This window comes from Pleurodeles waltl, chromosome 1_1, assembly GCF_031143425.1.
Source record: "Pleurodeles waltl isolate 20211129_DDA chromosome 1_1, aPleWal1.hap1.20221129, whole genome shotgun sequence".
NCBI lineage: Eukaryota > Metazoa > Chordata > Amphibia > Caudata > Salamandridae > Pleurodeles > Pleurodeles waltl.
Window position 1 is genome coordinate 147,936,093 of NC_090436.1, and position 23,907 is coordinate 147,959,999.

A 23,907-nucleotide genomic window follows, 5' to 3' on the forward strand; every position below is an offset into this window, starting at 1 on the left:
ATCAGTAACCTAGTGGGGAGTGCATATGCTGAAAATGGGAACTGCGTCAAAAGTATTGCAAGAGAGGTGTTTCCCAGCAGTTAAAGTAGCAGTAATATCAGCCTGCCAAATAGTGGGCTTTTCATTAGTGATACACTGAACATACGGTGCCTGTTGACTTACAGAAATCAAAACATTCACAGAGCAATAGGCTGTCTAAAAGTTACGGTGTTGAGTTTGTGGGATCTGGGTAAATTCAGGTTGTTCAGATTAACACTGAGTTCTGTGGTAAATTAGGACAATTGCATGTTCAGCTTCCCAACTTAAAATAATGAAAATGTGAGAAACCACCAGGTAGAACAGACTCCTCCCACACCCTTGGTTTCCTCTGGTGAATCTTTCTTCCCTGGCCCACCACTGTCATTTTTGCCTTGCCATTCCTGACCCCAACCCCATTTGCTGAAAATAGCTTTTGCAAAGTTATTAATTAGCTTTAAGATTCAGTAGATACTTTTTTCTTTCCTGCAGTCCACCACATTGATTAGCAATAGTAAATCAAATCCGAAATACCCTTTGTCTGCCAGCCAATCCAGATGGTTCTCGGCTGTTCCTACACCTTAGTTAATAGTCTGTGAACAGATTCAGCATCAACAATTTCTTCAGCATTTTCATTAACATTAAAAAGAAATTGTGATATAATACTTCTTTCAAATGATTAATATAATCCGCTGGAGTTTCACCTTTATTTTCTTTGCAGTTACTAACATTAGTCCAATCTCTATTCACATTAACCAATTTGTTGACAGCCTTTGTAGGCGTATCTCTAGTAGCAATAATAGTGATAACAACCAAGCACCCTTACTGTAGCCAGTAGGCCTTTCCTTATAACTGATCCCTCACTTCACTTGGTATAACAGTGTATGGCAGTTGATTAACATCAGCAGAGTTAGGTTTGTGACATTGAAATGCTGTCTGTAATTCTTCACAAAAAGTTTGAGGGTTATCTGTAATTTTAGGGAATTGCTGTTGGATGTTCCTTAGGTAAGCAGAAGACCAGGGAACATGGACAGTCATATCTCCTATTCAGGGGTGTGGAATTTAACAAAATATCTGCTTGTCCATGGGACAGTTTGCTTCCTAAATGTACTTCTGTAAAAACATCTACTTGTCCCACTGGTGCCATGTAGTGCGGCGACAAATTATAGCAGCAACCTCATGTAAGAGCTCTGATAGTAGCCTCTCAAATTATGACAGGGCTACCACTATAGTAGGGCTTGAATAATTGCAATTTCAATCTCTACTGTAGCAATTTCTTTATTTTGCCACCTTTCTGCAGATCTACATAATGGGGCTGGAGAAAGCAGTAAACAATAGTTCCAGGGCCTTTGAGTCTGCAAACCTATGAACTTGCATGTTTTAAGGATTTTCAGCAGCTGTTCTCTAATCCTTCCCATAATGAGAAAGGTTGAAAATGTACTCCTAACAATGGCAGAAGTAGAAGTTCTTCCAGGGTTGGGGAAAAAAGTGGTTGGAGGGAAAGTGAACTTGTAAACGCTCAACAGATTTTCACATGAGCAAATCTACACATGCATATTTGCTCGTGCCAAAATACAGTTCACAAATATTTTCTAGGTGTATGATTTCCTGATCTACCTTTGTAAGTTCTGGTGAGTTTATGGAAACCACCAATTCAAAGACATATACCATGGGTGCACATTAGTGATGTTCTTTAAGAATGGGGTCCCTAATTAGGCCTGTCGTTAACAGAGAGATTTTGTTTTTATTAAACTTCTATTTCTCTCTCTACCTATTGGCTGGCTTTACTGTGAGTGATCGCATTCTGTTCTTCCACAAGGAGCATATTGGCACACAAAGTAACTTTGTTCAGTGCCAGGAACTACTGTGGCAATCAGTGGCATAACAAAACTGGAGGGAGCCCCTCTGCAAAGAAAAAAGAGCCTCCCCCGCCCCCCAACTCACTCTGGGATGGTGCTGTGTTAAGGGGGCCCCCTGGAGTGGGGCTGAGGGGCCTTTGTTACACCACTAGTGGCAATGTGCGCTTTTGGAGACCAAAATCTTTTTTGCTTTTTACTAGTGTTTCTTACAATGGTGAGAGCCTGGCAGCTCCTACAACAATAGAGTGTTAAAAAGCCATATCAAAACAAGACATGCATTGGAAAAACCAAAAGACTCACAAAACATTTCAGACTGGTTGGCTTTGCCGGTGCTTGTTTATTTTCATGCTTCCCATAATCTTGTTGAAAATGGTTACACTGATTTTCCATTAGGAACAATTTTTGGAAATATTAGCATGCATCAACACATTTTACTAAATCATGCTTCAAAGAAATAGTTCCTAACATTTCATAGCAGTGAAACTTTTTTTCCTACTTGCATTTTTTTCTGAACATTTTATTTTGAAAGCAAAGAATCTTCACTTTTGCTTACAAGCTTCTGTAAGCATTTGCATACAATCAGAGAGCATTCTGGGATCATTATACTTAGCCGCATATTGTTAAACTTTTCAAACGTGTGTACACTTTTTTTTTTTTTTTTACTGGAACCACTGTAAGCAGTGCAGTGTGACCTTAAAACGTTTATTTACAGCGCTCACCCTAATAATGAAAGCTTCTCATTAAGGAACCATAAATACAAGTTCAAACAGCATTAACATATGTACACACACTACCTCAACTGCAGACAGTTTCCTTCTCTGTAAACTGGCAGCCAAACGGTTTGTGCTGCAGGCGATTTGGCCTACATGAAAATCTGTTGGCCTTGACCCCAAACAATATGTCCATCGTCGGGCGATAGGAATTTCACATCCCTGTCCTATTCCAGAAGTTGGGTTCATTAGAGGAAGAAGTGCATCAGGTTGGATTTGGGTAATACCATTGGGTTTATCTTCTTTGCTACTTGGTGAGTGGTAGGTTATTCCATTTAGACTGTACTCTTGGTCATTCTTAACCTTTGCTCAGCAGTATGTCTTCTTTTTTCTAGTCATGGGTGAACTGCAAGCCCTGTTGTCCAATGTCATTGGTTGGGTGCAGCGTGTGATCAACTTTTGGTTGGCAAGTTTGGTGGGGGCATACTAGTTACTTGTCTCATCGTCACATAGGTTGTATTGTCATGTGCTCGCTGCACTTGCTCTAGGTTTGCCTGTGCCCCACCTGCCGGCCAGTTGACCTGAACTGCTACATTGCCAGGCACACCTTGTGGTGCACCCCTAGCATCTCTTGCCAGTATGAGGAAATTCAATACATCCAATAGACCCCCCCTCCTTTTATACATATTCTTTTAAGTTCTCACTAGTAATTGGGGAAACACACATACAGGAGGTGACGCAGGGACAAGCTCTAGCTCCGTCCCTGGAGTGGTTAATTTGGCATCTGACGTTTAATCCTCACACTCCAGTACCTGGTCAACTCTTTATAGCTTCTTTGTACCAATTTAGGAAGGCTGCTACGTTTTATGATATAGTTTTATATTTAGGATCTTTAAGTCAATTCTTTGTTATTTAAGCGCTCGTGGTCACAGGTACGTACTTCTTAAATTATTTTTTACTTGGTTCCCTAGTGCACTAGACCCAGTCATTAACATAACTACTTGTGCTTTTTAAGTGTTGCTCACAGATGAGAGAACGTTTGTGTGCAGTACCAATACTTATAGTGAGATGTAGGTCAGCCCTTTGGTAATCCTTGATTAATTAACTTTATTGTTACTCTCATTTACTTCTTATTCGACGGACATCCTGCCTCTTCAGCTTCTTTACCATCCTTTTGATTGGATGACTTTTATCCTTGCTTTGCTTGCATTTGGGGAACTGCGCTTTAGGTCGGCGCCCATCGGAAAGCATAGCTGTCTGGTTTGCTAAAGACAACTTGGAGACATTCCGTAAGCTTCCATGGGCATTGCTTACCATTGGCTTTGTGATTTGTAACTCATATTTGCTTGCTTTTCTATTTGCTGCTCCCTTCCCTTGCCCAAATCCTATTTACCATATCATTCCATAAGTAGTGGATTTCTGTAACTATGCCTTTGCATCTTGTTCTTATCTTTCACACTTGCTGTACTTTCAAAGACAGAGATCAAATGTCTGGCTCTGTCTTGCAGGGAGCTTGGTGTTTACTTTTCTTTCTGACTTCAAAGTGGGAGGATTTTTGTGACAATCATGCTTGCTACTGGTGGCTTGAGGAAGGCTGTACGATGTTTTCTTTTTTCTAGCACACAGCAAACTTTAAATGTCTCTGAATGAACTCTGCAGACATTTCAGAATATATCAGAATTAGAAAAGCATATACCATGGTAATTATGAAGCGTGGAGAAAACAAATATTTTAATACAATCAAAACAAATCATTTCACTAGATGACATTCCCACACACTGTTTGTACGAGGTGTACTTTTATCAGTAAAACTGTATGTTGGTGCAAATGTCATGGTGATTTCAATTGAAGATGTATTGTCTGTAATGACAGTACATAACCACACTATGCATACTTCCTTTAACTAAACCCACTCTAATCTGCACCACTGCACACCACTACAGTCTACCCTGTACCATTCCACACTACACCACTCCGCACCAGTCCACTCTATTCTAAAACACTGCACTCTACACCAGTGCACTCAATGCGTACCACTCCACTAGTGCACTCTATGCCACTGTAATCTACTGTACACTACTGTACCCTACCCTGTACCACTCCAGTCTACTTTCAAACAATCTGCTCTATGCCACTGCACATACAGCCAATGCACTTGATACCACTGTACTCTACTCTGCACAACTCTACTGTTACTGAGTTCTACACCACTACTCTGCCACTGCACTCTACCCTGCACCACTCAACTCTGTGCCTCTTCACTCTACCCTGCAGCAATATACTCTACGCTTCTGCACCCTATGCCCCTGCACTCAACACCACTTTACCCCACTCTGCACCACTCTACGCCATTGCACTCTGTGCTGCACCACTCTATGCCACTCTACTCTGCTGTGTACCACTCTCCTCTACGCCACTGCGATTGGGTTATTCTACACTAGACCACTGCACTCTACGCCAGTGCACTCAACACTTTACTCAAAATCAATGCACTTTATGCCACTGCACTCTATGCCAGCTGCTCTGCATCCACTGCACTCGATGCTACTATATTCCACTCTATGCCACTGCTCTCTACACCACTGCAGACTGTGCCATTCTGTTCTACTTTGCCCCACTCTGTTCTGCACCACTTTACGACAGTGCTTTGCAAGACTGCTCTCTACCACTGAACTCATCACCATTCTACTCTGCACCACTGCAGAGTACTCCTCTTTACACCATTGCACTCTGTCACTGCACTCTATGCCACGCTATTCTACTCTGCACTACTGTATTCCACACTACTACTCTCTTCACCACTCTGCTCAGTGCAACTGTATGCCACTCTGCGCCACTGCACTCTGACACTCTACTCTGCGAGACTGCACTTTCCACCACTGAACTCAATGCTATTCGACACCACTTACTCAATGCCGTTGCACGCTATGCCACTCTGCACCATTGTGCTCTACGTCACTGCACTTTACACTACTCTGTTCTACTCTGCACCACTGTCCTTGGTGTCGCTGCTCTCTGCCCCACTCACTGCACTCTTTGCCAGTACAGTAAATGCCACTGCTCTCTACTCTGCGCCACTCTGCTGCACTCAACGCCAATGCACTGTGTGCCACTACACTCTGCATCACTTCACGCAACTCCAATCTATTCTGCACCATTACAGTCCGTGCCACTGCTTTCTACACCACTCTGTTCTACATTACTGCACTCTATCCCACTCAACATCTCTGCACTCTACAATGCACCACTCCACTTCCCCTGACCACTACACTTCATGCCACTTCATTCTACGCCACTAATAACTACTCTGCACCACTCTACTCTACACCACTGCACCCTAAGGTAGTGCACTCTTTACCGCTTTACTCATAAAACCAGTGCAATCTAGGACACTGCACTCTACGCCAGTCTATTCTGCACCACTGTACTTTACGACACTTTAACTTTTTTATGAGGGCCCAGCAGCTGGAATTTGCCGTAGGGCTGGAGCCTAGGCAGCCCGCATGCACTGTCTCTTGACATGTAGTAGTATACTTATTTGGGCTTTCACCATGCCCATATCACGCCCATCACTTTAATTTATTCCTTGGCCTGCCTTTCAAAATTTCCTTGATTTTGAAGGTAAATGCTTTACGTTTGTCCCACCTCGAGACTATTTTGTTACCACCTTGGAGACTGATCCTGTTACATGGATTATTGCACGATTGGCCATATACCTTTTTGTGGTGCACTACTTTTGTCTTTTTCCTCTCCCCTTTGAGGTTGTGTCCCTATGTTGTTTCTTCCTTGTTTTTTGGGCATGCCCTGGTTTTTTGTGGTGTCTGCCGCCCAAAGGATGCAAGCTGAAAGGGGAGGGGGGTGTTGGGTCTTGTTTGTATTTATTTATTTTTTGATGTTTCATATAGCGCAAACTCAATCGAAGGAGCACTTTACATAAGTACCACTTACATACAAGTTTAGCAGTTGAAAAATATACAAACTGGCACATTTTAAACAGAAAAAACACAGAAATCTTCAACCTGGCTCTCCTGGCACAGCAGGAGAGCCGATACTACAATATTCACTGCACTCGGAAAACTCACCCCATAATGCTTTGCGGTGCATTTCTTTTACAAAACATTTTTGCTCATATCTCAGCCTGTGGTGGTTCTACAACAATAGGACCACCACCAAACTGTTCAGCACGACACATTTTCTGTCATCTCCGGGTCACAACACTGGGTTGCATGAACCCTAAAATAGTAACCTTCTCACCATTCAGTGTCTTTTTAAGCTCTCATGGCTGGAACTTTTGTTTTACGACTGGGAGTAGTTTGTGTTTTTAAGGACCTCGTTTGTAATATTATTGCAGTAGGCCTGCTAGGCCTGAAAATATGCAGGGCACTACACCCTCTAGGGGCTAAATATATGGTTACACTGCATTAGTTTCTGTAATTCTATTTTCATGTGGTTACGCCCTCTAGGGGCTGACTATATGGTTGCATGACCATGCTTCTTCCAAATGCTATTCTTATTGTGGTGTCCTCTAGAGGCTGTTCTGTGCATTGCGGACAAGATACTACAATATTCGCTGCATTCTGAAACTCACCCTATAATGCTTTGTGGGGCATTCCTTTTACAAAACATTTTGCCCGTTACTCATCCTATGGTGGTCTGAGGAGAATAAGACCACCATAAAAAAAAATCAGCACAACGCACACTTTCTGCCTAGGTCATCTCTGAGTCCCCACACTAAGTTTTTGGGGAAAGTACCCAAAATAATAACCTCTCCCACCATTCAGTGTCTTTTTAAGTTCTCTCATGGTTGGAAATGTTGTTTTAAGAGTCAGCGACCCTTGACCCGAGGGTAGGTCGCTCCCCCTGCCGCTGCAGCTCCACCAGCCCAGGCTCCTGACACCTCCCAGCAAGACCTGCTAAAAACAGTAAGTACTCCCCCCGCCCAGCCCCTTGCCCAGCCCCGCGCTACTCACCTCTTTTCCTGTACCTCTGTCTTCTGCCTTCCGCTCTCTCCTCCAACCTCTCTCCGCACCTCTGCTGTCCTCTCACCCTTCGCTCTCTGCTCCTCTTCTGCAGCCCACTTGCTGCGTGCTCTGCTCTTCCTCGGCCCCGCTCCTCTTCCTCACCGCGTTCTCTTCCTGCTTCTTTCTTCATCTGTGCTCTTCTTTCTCCTCTGCATCCCGTCCTGCCTGTTCTTTCTTCTTCTGTGTTCCTCATCTGTTTTCTTCATCTGTGTTCTTCATCTGTGTCTCTTCTTTCTCCTCTGCACCCCGACCTGCGTGTGCTCTCTTCTCTCTTCATCTGTGCTCTTCTCTGCACCCCGTCCTGCGTGTTCTTTCTTCTTTCTTCATCTGTGTTCTTCATCTGTGTTCTTCTTTCTCCTCTGCACCCCGACCTGCGTGTTCTTTCTTCTTCTGTGTTCTTCATCTGTTTTCTTCATCTGTTTTCTTCATCTGTGTTCTTCATCTGTGTCTCTTCTTTCTCCTCTGCACCCCGACCTGCGTGTGCTCTCTTCTCTCTTCATCTGTGCTCTTCTCTGCACCCCATCCTGCGTGTTCTTCTCCTCCGCTGTACTTTTCTCTGCGTGTTCCTTTTCTTCCTCTGTTGCCTCTCCTCATCTTCTGGACGCTTCCCCTCTGCTTCTCAGGTCTCTCCTCTTCTGCCCAACTCTTCTTCTTGACTCCTCTCTCTTCTCTCTTGACTCTTCTCTCCTCTTCTTCTTTACTCTTCTTCTTGACTCTTCTCCTTGACTCTTCTCTCTTCTGTTCTTGACTCTTCTCTCTTCTCCTTCTTCCTTACTCCCCTCCACCTCTGTAACCCTCCTCCCCTATCTTTTCTCCCCTCCCCTCCACCTGACCCCCCCACCCTCCGCTTTCCCGCCGCCACCTCCTGCTCGGCCCGCCCCCCCCCTGCTCCCATTCATCGCCCCCCTCATGCCCCCGCCCCCAGCTGACCCCTCCTCCCCCCTCTTATGGCGGCCGCTGCACGGCAGAGTCAGCGACCCTTGACCCGAGGGTAGGTCGCTCCCCCTGCCGCTGCAGCTCCACCAGCCCAGGCTCCTGACACCTCCCAGCAAGACCTGCTAAAACAGTAAGTACTCCCCCCGCCCAGCCCCTCGCCCAGCCCCGCGCTACTCACCTCTCTTTTCCTGTACTTCTGTCTTCTGCCTTCCGCTCTCTCCTCTAACCTCTCTCCGCACCTCTGCTGTCCATTTCCCTTCGCTCTCTGCTCCTCTTCTGCAGCCCACTTGCTGCGTGTTCCTTCTTCTTTCTTCATCTGTGTTCTTCTTTCTCCTCTGCACCCCGACCTGCGTGTTCTTTCTTCTTCTGTGTTCTTCATTTCTTCTCTTCCTCACCGCGTTCTATTCCTGCTTTGCTCTTCATCTGTCTTCTTCTTTCTCCTCTGCACCCTGATCTGCGTGTTCTTTCTTCTTTCTTCATCTGTGTTCTTCCCTGCACCCCGACCTGCGTGTTCTTTCTTCTTTCTTCATCTGTGTTCTTCTCTGCACCCCGTCCTGCGTGTTCCTTCTTCTTTCTTCATCTGTGTTCTTCTTTCTCCTCTGCACCCCGACCTGTGTGTTCTACTCCCAGGGGTGTGGAATTTATTAAAATATCTACTTGTCCAGGGGACAGGTTGCTTCTCAAATCTACTTGTCCTGTAAAAAGATCTACTTGTCCCTTTGGTGCCATGTAGTGTGGCGACAAATTATGGCAGCAATTAATAGCCTCTCTGATTATGCCAGGGCTACTACCATAGTAGGGCTTGAATACTTGGAGTTTCAATCCCTACTGTAGCAATTTCCTTATTTTGCCACCTTTCTGCAGATCTGCATACTGGGGCTGGAGGAAGCAGTAAGCAATAGTTCCAGGGCTGGAATGCCTTTGAGTCTGCAAACCTACTAACCTGCATGTTTTAAAGATTTTTACCAGCTTCTCTCTAATATTTTCCCATAATAAGAAAGGTTGGACATTTACTCCTGACAATGGCAGAATTAGAAATTCTTCCAGGGTTGGGAAGAAAGTGGCTGGAGGGAAAATGAACTTGCAAATGCTCAATAGATTTTCACATGAGCAAATCTACACACCGTATTTACCCACGCTAAAATACAGTTCACAAATATTTTATAGGGGTACGACATATACCATGGGTGCACTTTTGTGACTTTCTTTAAGAATTTGGGGCCACAAGTAGGTAGGTTCAGATTTGTGACCTGCAAATTGCAAGTCGCAAATCCGAATGTAGGATGGTGTCCTTGACACCATCTGTGATTCGCAAGGGCTTCGCAAATGCCCACATCATGAATAATCATGAGGTGGGTCGCAATTTGCGTCCCCCTCACGAATGGTGGCCTGCTGGAGACAGCAGACCTCCATGTCTGTGACTGCTTTTCAATAAAGCAGTTTTTTTTTTTTTGTAATGCAGCCAGTTTTCCTTAAAGGAAAACGAGATGCATAACAAAAACGAAAAATGAAACGTTTTCGTTTCATTTTTTCAGAGCAGGCAGCGGTCCGCAGGACCACTGCCTGCTCTGAAAAAATGTTTACAGTGACATTCACAATGGGGAAGGGGTCCCATGGGGATCCCTTCCCTTTTGCGAAAGTGTTATCACCCATTTGAAATGGGTGCAAACTGCGATTGGTTTGCGCCCGCGTTCGCGGTCACAAAACAATCCTACATTGCACTGCGAGTTGCAATTAGGAAGGGAACACCCCTTACTAATTGCGAGTCGCAAACCCGTTTTGTGATTCGGTAACCAGGTTACTGAATCGCAAAACTGGGTTTGTGCATCGCAATGTGCTTTTTGCACGTCGCAAACAGCGAAAGTCGCTGTTTGCGACATGCAAAAAGCTACCTACATGTGGGTCTTGGTCCCTAATTAGGTCTGGTGTTAACAAAGACATTTTGTTTTTATTAAACTTCTATTTCTCTCTCTTTCGGCTGGCTTTACTGTGAGTGATCGCATTCTGCTCTTCCACAAGGAGCATATTGCCACACAAAGTAGTTTTGTTCAGTGTCAGGAACTACAGTGGCAATCAGTGACGTAACGAAACTGGAGGGTGCCCCTTTGCAAAGAACATGGAGGAGCCCCCTCTCCACACTCACTCAGGGCAGGTGCTGTGCTGACGGGGCCCCCTGGAGGGCGGCTGCGGGGCCTTTGTTATGCCGCTGGTGGCAACGTGTGCTTTAAGAGTTCAAAAACTTTTTTGGGGGGGGTTTGCCAATGTTTGTTACAATGTTGAGGGCCTGGTAGCTCCCACAACAATAAAGTGTTACAAAAGCCATGTCAAAACAAGACACGCATTGATGAAACTAAAAGACATATAAAAGTATGTCAGATCAGTTGGCTTTGTCAGTGTTTGTTTATTTTCATGCTTCCCATAATCGTGTTGAAAATGGTTACACTGATTTTCCATTAGAAATATTTTTGGGAAATACTAGCATGCATCAACACATTTTACTAAATGACACTTCATTTGCATATAATCAGAGAGCATTCTGGGAGCATTATACTTAGCCTCTTAGTCTAAACTTTTCAAACATGTGTGTACACGTTTTTTTTTTGTACTGGAACCAACGTCAGTAGTGAAGTGTGACCTTAAAACATTTCTTTACAGCACGCACCCTAATAATGAAGGCTTTCAAATAATGAACCATAAATACAAGTTCGAACAGCATTATCTTTTGGAAACACATTACCTCAACTGCAGAGAGTTCAACTCTCTGTAAACAGGCAGCCAAAGGGTTTGTGCTGCAGGGGGTTGGGCCTACTTGTCCCAAGGACAAAGTAAACATAAAAACTTGTTGCCCTTGACCCCAAACAAGATGTCCCGGGCGTCGGGCGATAGGAATTCCACATCCCTGTACTCCTCTTCTGTACTTTCTCTGCGTGTTCATTTTCTTCCTCTGTGGTCTCTCCTCATCTTCTGGACGCTTCCCCTCTGCTTCTCAGGTCTCTCCTCTTCTGCCTGACTCTTCTTCTTGACTCTTCTCTCTTCTCTCTTGACTCTTCCTCTTGACTCTTCTCCTCTTCTTCTTGACTCTTCTCTCTTGACTCTTCTCTCCTCTTCTTCTTTACTCTTCTTCTTTACTCTTCTTCTTGACTCTTCTCTCTTCTCTCTTCTCTCTTGACTCTTCTCTCTTCTCCTCTTCCTGACTCCCCTCCTCCTCTGTAATCCCCCCTCCCCTATCTTTTCTCCCCTCCCCTCTACCTGACCCCCCCCCCTCCGCTTTCGCGCTGACCCCTCCCCCCCCCCTCCTCCCTCTTATGGCGGTGCTGAGCGGCCGCGCCGCTGGCGTGCCAAAGGCAAGCCCGTCTGCGCCCGTCCGCGCCTGGACCGCGCCCAGCGCTTCGACCCCCTGGCCCCCAGTACCCCCAAACCCCACAGCACCACTACGACCCCAACACCCTCCACGCCCTCATCCCGGGGTGCTCCAGTACCTGCTTCCAAGCCAACCCTAAACGCACCCATGGACCCTTCGCATGCTTCACCTGCAAACTCACCTTCCACCGCGAATCCACCTCGCCAGCCAGCCCACGCGCTAACAACCACCTCAAATGCATCCTGATCAACGCACGCTCCGTCCACAAGCGCGCCGTTGAACTATGGGACCTCCTGGACTCCACCGGACGTTGCCTTCATCACTGAGACCTGGATGAACGCCTCTTCGGCCCCCGGCATCGCCATAGCCATCCCCGACGGCTACAAGATCTCCAGGAGAGACCGCACCAACCAAGTCGGTGGAGGAATCGCCATTGTCTTCAAGGACTCCATCAACGTCACCACCTCCACCGAAGACACCCCCCTCGCCGCCGAACACCTGCACTTCCAGATCCACACCGACCCCCAGGACCACCCTCAGAGGAGCTCTCATCTACAGACCCCCGGGACCACGCGCCCTCTTCAGCGACTCTATCACTGACTTCATCTCCCCGCACGCCCTGGCCTCGCCGGACTACATCCTCCTCGGCGACCTCAACTTCCACCTGGAACAGAACGACGACCCCAACACCACCGCCTTGCTCGCCAACCTCGCCAACCTCGGTCTCAAGCAACTGGTGAACACCCCCACCCACATCGCCGGACACACGCTCAACCCCATCTTCTCCGCCTGCAACCACGTATCCTTCAGCCACTCCTCCGTAATACACTGGACCGACCACAGATGTGTCCACTTCACCTTCCGACGCGAGACTCGCCACCTCCGCACACAACCCATCACACGCAGACATTGGAACAAAATCCCTGCGGAACAGCTTCTCTCCACTCTCAGCGACAACCAACCCACCTTCTCCACCGACCCCAACGACGCAGCCCTCAGCCTCACGCATTGGATCACCAACTGCGCAGACAACCTCGCACCCCTCAGACGTCTCCCAAGACAGACCAACACTAGGAAACCTCTTTGGTTCACAGACACCCTCAATGAATCTAAAAAAAACCTGGTGCACCCTCGAAAAAGCCTGGCGCAAGGACCACACTGCAGAAAACATGTCTGCCCTCAAAAACGCCACCCGCGAACACCACCAACTGATCCGCGCCACTAAAAGAACTTCCTTCACAGACAGACTGGACAAGAACACCCACAACGGCAAAGAACTCTTCAACATTGTCAAAGAGCTCTCCAACCCCGACGCCATCACGCCCTCACAGGAACTCTGCAACTCCCTCGCCACCTTCTTCCATCGTAAGATCATCGACCTACACAACAGTTTCGGACACCAGACACAGCCAACCACCATAGAACCTACAATCCCAGCCATCACCCTCAACGCCTGGACTCACATCAGCACGGAAGAGACCAAAGCTACCATGAACTCCATCCACTCTGGTGCCCCCTCGGACTCCTGCCCACACTTCATCTTCAACAAAGCCGACGACATCATCGCCCCGCATCTCCAGACTATCATCAACAGCTTGTTTGCTTCTGCCACCTTCCCCGAGAGCTGGAAACACGCAGAAGTCAACGCCCTACTGGAGAAACCTACGGCAGACCCCAGCGACCTGAAAAACTTCCGCCCCACTCGCTCCTCCCCTTCCCTGCCAAAGTCATAGAGAAGACCGTCAACAAGCAACTTACCAACTTCCTTGATAACACCAACCTACTCGACCCCTCTCAGTCCGGATTCCGAGCCAATCACAGCACAGAAACCGCCCTCATCTCAGTCACAGACGACATCAGAACTCTGATGGACAACCGAGAAACAGTCGCCCTCATCCTCCTCGACCTCTCGGCTGCCTTTGACACCGTCTGCCACCGAACCCTAATATCCCGCCTCCGCTCCACCGGTATCCAAGGACAGGCCCTGGACTGGATCACCTCCTTCCTCTCCAACCGCTCCCAAAGAATCTACCTCCCACCGTTCCGCTCAGACCCCACAGAGATCATCTGCGGCGTCCCACAAGGCTCCTCGCTCAGCCCGACTCTCTTCAATGTCTACGTGAGCCCCATCGCCGACATCGTACACAAACACAACATCAACATCACCTCCTACGCCGACGGCACTCAGCTGATACTTTCCCTCACCAAGGACCCCACCAGCGCCAAGACCAACCTGCAAGATGGAATGAAAGACGTCTCAGAATGGATGAAACTCAGCCGCCTGAAACTGAACTCCGACAAAACGGAAGTCCTCCTCCTCGGAAACACCCCGTCCGCCTGGGACGACTCCTGGTGGCCCACGGCCCTTGGCACCGCACCAACCCCCTCAGACCACGCACGCAACCTCGGATTCATCCTGGACCCACTTCTCACCATGACCAAACAAGTCAACGCCGTATCATCTTCCTGCTTCCTCACCTTCCGCATGCTCCGGAAGATCTTCCGTTGGATCCCCGCCAACACCAGAAAGACTGTGACCCACGCCCTCGTCACGAGCCGCCTGGACTACGGTAACACCCTATACGCAGGAACCACCGCCAAACTCCAGAAACGTCTGCAGTAAATACAAAACGCCTCCGCCCGCCTCGTCCTAGACATACCCCGCAACAGCCACATCTCCGCCCACCTGAGACACCTGCACTGGCTTCCCGTCAACAAAAGGATCACCTTCCGGCTCCTCACCCACGCACACACAGCCCTCCACAACAAGGGACCCGATTACCTCAACCGTTGCCTCAGCTTCTACACGCCCACCCGCCAACTTCGCTCCGCCAACCTCGCACTCGCCGCCGTCGCCCCGCATCCGCCGCACCATGGCAGGTGGGAAATCCTTCTCCTACCTGGCAGCAAAGACATGGAATTCCCTCCCCACCAACCTCAGGACCACCTCGCATTCCGGAGGCAACTCAAGACCTGGCTCTTCGAGCAGCAGTAATCCCCCTCCCCCTAGCACCTTGAGACCCTCACGGGTGAGTAGCGCACTTTATAAATGTTGTTGATTTGATTTGATTTGATTTGATTTACAGCTGGGAGTAGTTTGTGTTTTAAGGGCCTTGTTCATAATTTTATTCTAGTAGGCCTAATTGGCCTGAAAATGTGTAATGCACTACGTCCTCTAGGGGCTGAATCAAAATGGTCAGCACAACGTGCTCTTTCTGTGTAGGTCATCTCGTTAACATCTGTGCACTAACCCCCTTGCATTCAGAAATCTCAAGTCACAACCTTTTATGACTTGCAGATATTATGCGGCTTGATCAGTGCACCTCTTTCATTCAGACATTCATCCATTGCTAACGGCTGTAATCACTCCCTTTCTCTCTGTAGCTGTACTAGTTCAGAGCTTCTTGCTCTATACTGTGGATTGCACTCATATTTCTAAATTGTAATCTTCTTAAACCTGCCCTAGCACCTGCCCAAACTGGTTTATCCCATCATCATCTACCCTGATGAGCATTTCAGCATGCATGGATGAGGATTTGTAAAGCGTGCGGATACCCACTGAAGGACACCCTGACATCAAAAAATGTATTAGGACGAGGGTCCATCTGAACCATAAAACAGTTTCCTAAGCAAAGACAATACCCAAGTGTATAGAGTTTTGAATACAGACTTTGTGTGGCTTCCTTTCCCTCCTAGGTGTACTATCCTGAAGCCCCGAGAAAGGAGGCAAGTGATCTTCAAATGTAACAGAAAGATAAACCTTTTAGCTGAGCAAGTTAATTCACATTTTCCCGTATCTAGAGCCAGGATGTGAAGAAGAGGCCCTAAATAGTCATAGACCGCCTCATCCACTTAGGCACAGTTACCATGAGCAAGAAAAACATAGCCGCAGTGGCATTTTTCATTTATTGCATGTACCACCACCAGCTAATGGGTGAAAGGGAAGCGTTTATATACACACACACAAGCCGTATTAAGCCTTATATATATTACATGTTTGGGAGATTATAACACACAGAATGGAGTGGTATAAAACATGTAAGACAGAAACTCTTAACATATGGAAAATATTTCTTGAGTCCCAAGTATGATAAATCAGTAACTATACATTAAACATCGCAGTTGTAGAACCACATAGCTTCACTAGTCATGACCAATGTCCATTGTTTTATCAATAAAATGGCAGTACTTCAGTTGACAGTGAGATATCAGATTGGTGTTGTGGGTGTGGGTAGATGGGTAGTCTAGTTGTAGCAATCTGCAGTCTTTGTAATTGTACCGTTGAGGTACGCATGCAGACAGACCAGCAGACATACAGACTATATACATAGTGCCACCCATATACACCAAGATACGCACATACAGCCACTTTTACTCTTATCTATGTGGACATGCAAAGTCGGATAATAAACACACATATAGTCATACAGCCAGAAAACACTCATATATCCACACGTGGGCAGTGGGGAAATTGTTGATCACAATGTGTGTCAACATCTCTAGTAACTAACCAGACGTGCCGACCATTCTCTCCATTGTATGCTCCTATTTGGGCCACTTTCAGAAACACACTTGCCAACCTTGCAGCTATCATCTGCAGCAGTGGTTCCCAACCTTTTGGCTACTGTTGACCCCCACTGTATCCATACTGCAATCCAGGGACCCCCACTGAATCATTATTGGAAAGCAGGGACCCCCTACTGAATTATTACTTAAAGCTGGGGACCTAATCTGTTTTCTGTACATTTTCTAAGTAGTCGCTGACCCCCTGAGAAGGCTTTTCGGATACCCAGGCGTCCCCGGACCATAGGGTTGGGAACCACTGATCTACAGCCTTGACGCAATATCTGTGAAGACTATAATCTCTGATATTCAATAATGTAGAAATATTCACAGAACTCCTCAATATAGTCATTGCCTTGAAAACTGAAAAGCTCTTTCTAAACTCTCACACAACAGGTCAGATCCCCTCCCTACTGAAAAGTCTAATATTGATGCCAGCAATACAGTCTGCTCTTGACCCTTCACACAATCGCCATACGTCAGAAAATAAATAGAAAAAGCAATTGGTACACAGGGGTGTGGAATTTATTAAAATATCTACTTGTCCAGTGGACAGGTTGCTTCTCAAATCTATTTGTCCTGTAAAAAGATCTACTTGTCCCTTTGGTGCCATGTAGTGTGGCGACAAATTATGGCAGCAATCTCATTATGTAAGTGCTCTGATAATAGCCTCTCTGATTATGACAGGGCTACTACCATAGTAGGGCTTGAATACTTGCAGTTTCAATCCCTACTGTAGCAATTTCCTTATTTTGCCACCTTTCTGCAGATCTGCATACTGGGGCTGGAGGAAGCAGTAAGCAATAGTTCTAGGGCTGGAATGCCTTTGAGTCTGCAAACCTACTAACCTGCATGTTTTAAAGATTTTTACCAGCTTCTCTCTAATATTTTCCCATAATAAGAAAGGTTGGACATTTACTCCTGACAATGGCAGAATTAGAACTTCTTCCAGGGTTGGGAAGAAAGTGGCTGGAGGGAAAATGAACTTGCAAATGCTCAATAGATTTTTACATGAGCAAATCTACACATCGTATTTTACCCATGCTAAAATACAGTTCACAAATATTTTATAGGGTACGACATATACCATGGGTGCACTTTTGTGACTTTCTTTAAGAATTTGGTGCCACATGTAGGTAGGTTCAGATTTGCGACCTGCAAATTGCGAGTCGCAAATCCGAATGTAGGATGGTGTCCCTGACACCATCTGTGATTCGCAAGGGCTTCGCAAATGCCCACCTCATGAATAATCATGAGGTGGGTCGCAATTTGCGACCCCCTCGCGAATGGCGGCCCTCACAGGGATGGTGGCCTGCTGGAGACAGCAGACCACCATGTCTGTGACTGCTTTTCAATAAAGCAGTTTTTTTTTTGTAATGCAGCCCGTTTTCCTTAAAGGAAAACGAGATGCATAACAAAAATGAAAAATGAAACGTTTTTGTTTAATTTTTTCAGAGCAGGCAGTGGTCACTTTTGCGAAAGTGTTAGCACCCATTTGAAATGGGTGCAAACTGCGATTGGTTTGCGCCCGCGTTCGCGGTCACAAAACAATCCTACATTGCACTGCGAGTCGCAATTAGGAAGGGAACACCCCTTACTAATTGCGAGTCGCAAACCCGTTTTGCGATTCGGTAACCAGGTTACCGAATCGCAAAACTGGGTTTGTGCATTGCAGTGTGCTTTTTGCATGTCGCAAACAGCGAAAGTCGCTGTTTGCGACATGCATAAAGCTACCTACATGTGGGTCATGGTCCCTAATTAGGTCTGGTGTTAACAAAGACATTTTGTTTTCATTAAACTTCTATTTCTCTCTCTTTCGGCTGGCTTTACTGTGAGTGATCGCATTCTGCTCTTCCACAAGGAGCATATTGTCACACAAAGTAGTTTTGTTCAGTGTCAGGTACTACAGTGGCAATCAGTGACGTAACTAAACTGGAGGGTGCCCCTTTGTAAAGAACATGGAGGAGCCCCCTCTCCAGACTCACTCAGGGCAGGTGCTGTGCTGAAGGGGCCCCCTGGAGGGCGGCTGCGGGGCCTTTGTTATGCCGCTGGTGTGCTTTTAGAGAGTTCAAAAACTTTTTTGGGGGGGGTTTGCCAGTGTTTGTTACAATGTTGAGGGCCTGGTAGCTCCCACAACAATAAAGTGTTACAAAAGCCATGTCAAAACAAGACACGCATTGATGAAACTAAAAAACTTATAAAAATATGTCAGATCAGTTGGCTTTGTCAGTGTTTGTTTATTTTCATGCTTCCCATAATCGTGTTGAAAATGGTTACACTGATTTTCCATTCAAAATATTTTTGGGAAATACTAGCATGCATCAACACATTTTACTAAATGACACTTCATTTGCATATAATCAGAGAGCATTCTGGGAGCATAGCCTAAACTTTTCAAACATGTATATACACGTTTTTTTTTGGGTACCGGAACCAACGTCAGTAGTGAAGTGTGACCTTAAAACATTTATTTACAGCACTCACCCTAATAATGAAGGCTTTCAAATAATGAACCATAAATACAAGTTCGAACAGCATTATCTTTTGGAAACACATTACCTCAACTGCAGAGAGTTCCACTCTCTGTAATCAGGCAGCCAAAGGGTTTGTGCTGCAGGGGGTTGGGCCTACTTGTCCCAAGGACAAAGTAAACATAAAAACTTGTCCACATCCCTGGTACAGAACCACAACAACATCTGGATACCAGCCACCTCTTACGCTACTACAGGGTGGAGTTTGCTACCATCCTAGTTGTAGATGATTCCCTCTTTGCAAATAATAATCAAGTTCCACTTCTTTGTTCTTCTTGCTCCCTCTGCAATTTTCAGCACTGTTGACCACCAAGCCCCCTTCATCTTCTCTAAAGTGCCCTCCACTATTCCATAAGGAACCATTGTCCCCAAGCCATTTTCAAAATGAAACTGGAGCTCCTTGGAGTGTTTATCTGTGGGCTCAAAATTCAATAGTGAGCTGATGGCACACAACTAAATTGCATTCTCCAAAAGCAAAGCAATTCAACATTTCAATAACTGCATATCTGTGATACAAATATGGATGCCACCCACCTATCTGAAGTCAACCTCTTTCAAGACTGAATATATCCTCGTCTTAAACAAATACTCCCAATAACACGTTTCATCCTTCAATTCAACTGAATTTCAAAGTCTCTTGGCTTTCATATTTGCTTTGGCCTACTGTTCAAAATACAGTGAGCGTTGTTCTAGCTCACTTACTTTCACCTAGGATACAACCTTTCCCCAAAGCAGATTTGAACCACGATGAAATCCTTATTCCTTTCCCATCTGGATGTTGATGGCTCTGCTCACAGGATTCTCAGACACAGTTCGAGAATTGATGAAAAGCATCCCCTTGCCTCAAGACTGTCAGCCTATTGCTTCAGCTAAGTTTTAATAATGTAAGTACTTCTAATACAAAGATCCTATGTGGATGGACCAATGGCTAAATAAGTCAGATGCGTGGTTAGACAGAAACAACAGCGGGATGGGTGCCTGACTGATGGAGGGGTGTATAGATGCTAGGCAAATTGCCTGACAGGTAGGTGGTTGACGAATTGATGTTCAGGTGGCGTTTGGATACCAGTTGGATGCATACATTCCAATCAGAATGATGGATGCCTGCCAAAAAGATAGCTGTATGAGTGGATGATCGAAAGATGGATGGAAGGATGTATGCTGGAATATTTGCCCGACAGATAAATGGTTGTTTTCCAAACTGCTGGATGGGAGGCATCATTATTTTTTTAAAGCAGAGAATGGATGCTTAATTTGTTTTGGAAAGATGTAGAATGAATATGGAAATCACATTTGTGGTCAAGTTGAATATTATGACCAACTCTGTCCTCTCCTTTGAGAAATAATTTCCTCTTTGTGCCAACTGCCATTCAGGCACCTATACTGAAATACCAACATTAATGTTTGCACTCAGGGCTACAAGCATTCTCCTGCACACAGATGACACGTCTAGGAATCCTTGTGCACAGGCCACGCACATTGATGTACATGCTGCTCACGATACAGTCCTATCGCAGCACAGCGTAGTCTCTTCTGTTAACCATGAAGTACAGAAATAATAGTGTACAAAGAGATATACCGATATCTACAAAAAACGTTTTCTTAAGCTATTTCCTGTATCAAAATTTATGTATTTTAATGTATTTGCTATATCAAATTAAACACACTGTCAACTTCAGGGTATCTTATGCTGGATGATCCTCACAAGTAATGACTTATAAAAAAATATATATATATATATTTGCATTTGGGTAAATGGGACACTTTCTCTTTTCACTTTCGTTTTTCACTTTCGTTTTTAAATTGTAATATGCTATTTGTGTTTTTTCCATAGGCGGACTGACTTCAACCTGTCATGTTTGTTTGATCGCCCATCTCACGGTAGCTCAGCATTGCTGGGCCTGGTTGTTGTCCTATTTTGTTGGACATTGGTTTTACATCGGAGGACAAGATAGACGTCTTTTGTCAGTATGTCAATTGCTAACACCCCGACAAGTAACGATGCCTGTCTGAGCATTGTTCACAGTTTGATGTGCCATAGACAAGGAGGGGAAAGTGAAACATTTGCCAAACGAGCAATTGAAAGCTTAGTTAAGAAACTGAAGGAGAAAAAAGATGAATTGGATTCCCTGATTACGGCGATCACCACCAATGGCGCTCATCCAAGCAAGTGTGTCACCATCCAGAGGACGCTTGACGGTCGGCTGCAGGTCAGTAAAGCAAACAATCACAATATTGATGCACGGTGGTAAGTCAGTAAATACTGCCGCACGACCATAAATTAGGTTTATCGAGTTGGTCTTGGAAAGTGTTCCTGTTCCGTTTTTACCTCCTATTGCAGTGGTCTCGAAAGAGAGAAATTCCAGACACTTGTTAATTTTCTTAGATTGGTGTCATTATTCTTGCCTTTGTTGCAGACCTGCCAGTGGTGAATTTGCTGTTTAGCTATATCGATGAACAAAACCCGTTTACAAACCTGAGGCAACTGCTGTCACAATTCTGAGAAACCAGAACAGGCAGTCCATTAAGAAGTGCATATGATAGCACTGTCCACCGTAGGTCCACTGAATTTAAATGGAACATATTTGCACTTTCAGTGACTACCTAGAAAACTTGGACCTACTAGACCTATGTTGGCCATGTCTGACATAGGTGACGCTGGCAAAAGTTGTAAAAATATATTTTCAAAGAAGAGATAAGTCCCAGAAGATAAAGTTAGGAGAAATGCACACAAGTAGATGGCATAGAGAAGAGTGAAAGGGAGATTAACTAAGCTAAGACTATAGCAGCAAACGGAATCCAGTTAAGCTACCATGTCGTAGGCAACCTTTAGTGAGCGTGTTTGAATTTATTCTTAGATTTTGATTTAGATATCAGTTTTTTAAGACCATTCTGAAATGGCACATGTACACAGACGTAGCCACAATATTTGAATTAAAACTATTTTATATTACAAAAGCTGATGTTCTACGATATGTAGTGCATCAATGGCACCTCATGGAGTCAGAATTACTGCAAGCCGCAGACAGCTGTTTTTTTTTCTTTTTTTTGCTACTCTGCTGTTTATTGTTTATGTATGCATGCATAGTATTGCTACGTCACTTGATGTCACTTGATGTTGTACTTCTTCTGTTTCATTGCGTCAAAAATTACAGGTGTTTCTATTAATTGTGCTTATTACATCAACCTCAGCAGCATGAAGGGCTGAGTTGGATCTGTTGTGATTCAACATGTAACTTGTAGGCTACGCACATGCGCAGGTGCATATTTCACTGACGACTTTTAGCAGTCATTCCATGTTCTTACCAAACAGTGTGATTTTGCATACTGAAACTGTAAAAGCCTAGAAGTATATCAAACGTGACCTCTGCTTTACTGCCTCTTGTCCACTGTCTTACTTTCTTTAAGAAAGAGGCTTTAATGACCATATTAAATGACCGGCTGTGGTAGAGGCAGTCAAACACGCACTTCTTCATTTTCAACAGCTTTCTGGAAGGTCCTGCCTGTCAAGGCACTCTTCGTCTTTTATCCACTGATCCTCCTGAACTTTGGGAGAGTGTCTTAGTTTGTGATTTAGAGTTTGGAGTTCGAGTACTCAATCACAAACATGGCGGAAATCCTTTCTACCCTATTACAAGTACATTAGGATATAATGAACTTATAGTAAGGTAGAGGATATCCGTCAAGTTTGTAATTGAATTCCCTGTTGAATAAATTCTAAATCAGGCCCGAGTCGGAAAATGTTGTATCAACGTTCAAATCATGAAAAACACTGACTTGAGCCCGTTGGGACTCGAACCTGTGAGATCTCCTGAAGTGTAACACTGACTTCTGCAGATAACCACAACAAATAATACTCACAAACAAATGGTTTTACCTTTATACGTCTCAGTTCCCCATCTGCTAAATTCTGAAGCACCTAGCCATCAACTAAATGCTTGTATAAAAGTATAAGCTGTAAAAAAATAGTTAAAAAAAACGAATAACTAATCAATCCTGTTCTCCTTTGAATTCCTTCCTGTGTTTTATTGTAGTCTACTGGCACTGAAAAAAGGCTTTGGATCCTAGATCACAACCATGTATGAGTTAGTAGGTTTGTGTTTGAATGTGCCTCCTCTGGTGCCTTTGTTTCGTGACTATACGGGCTTTCTGTCAATAATTTTGACTGCCACTGATTGGGCTTGCGTGTCTTTTCGTGTCATATATTTCAAGACCGGGTTACATGTATTTGCCAAATGTCTTCGCTGAGTTTATTTACAGTAGGCATGCCAAATAAATGATAAACGGCAAAGAAACAGGCTGACACATGCAGTCATATCTTGCTATGCAGTTTTACATATGTTAAGTTGTTATTGCTTTAAAGGACACTTGAGGGCGAAATTGTGATACAGGTACCCAAAGCTTCTAACATATTTCATTGTTCACCTCTAAGCAGCATTTTTACAACGTTATGGTCCAGTATTTGTTCTTGTCTAATATTTCTCTTTGTGTTGCAAGTTAATGCTAATTGTTTTGCATCTTTAACTTTTTTCGTGCTTTTCAATTTCACCAGACCAATACTTTTTATTTTTGTTGTCAAGCAGTCTTTAAATGATGATATTTTTAATGTTGCGAGGATGCAGCTTTTGGTGTTAATCTATGAAGACGTCTGGGCAACCATCATGGGGTCTTGCCTCCTGGTCTGCAAAATGAAAAGTCAGTAAGGTGGCTATCTCAAGGTCAGGCTAACACTGAGATTCAGACTGACATGTACACAAATGCCATTATTTCATATGGTGCAATCTAGGGTTATTTGTGTTTAGAATCCTTGTGTGAGATTAGGGATTTAATGTGACAAAAAGTGGAATGACTCATTGTAGGTTTGAGTTGTAACATAGTTCCTCGTGTATTGCAACTGAAGCACTTTAGTGT

The 23,907-nt window shown here is 45.0% G+C and overlaps 1 protein-coding gene across 1 annotated transcript in view; it reads left to right on the forward strand.

Moving 5' to 3' along the window:
- Window positions 1–23,907, forward strand: part of SMAD4 (SMAD family member 4) — a 190,215-nt gene that overhangs the window by 38,392 nt on the left and 127,916 nt on the right. The window contains exon 2 of the mRNA XM_069219387.1: window positions 20,831–21,206. Within this exon, the coding sequence (XP_069075488.1) occupies window positions 20,967–21,206 (240 nt within the window). The 5' untranslated portion in view covers window positions 20,831–20,966. The remainder of the gene's footprint in view (window positions 1–20,830; window positions 21,207–23,907) is intronic.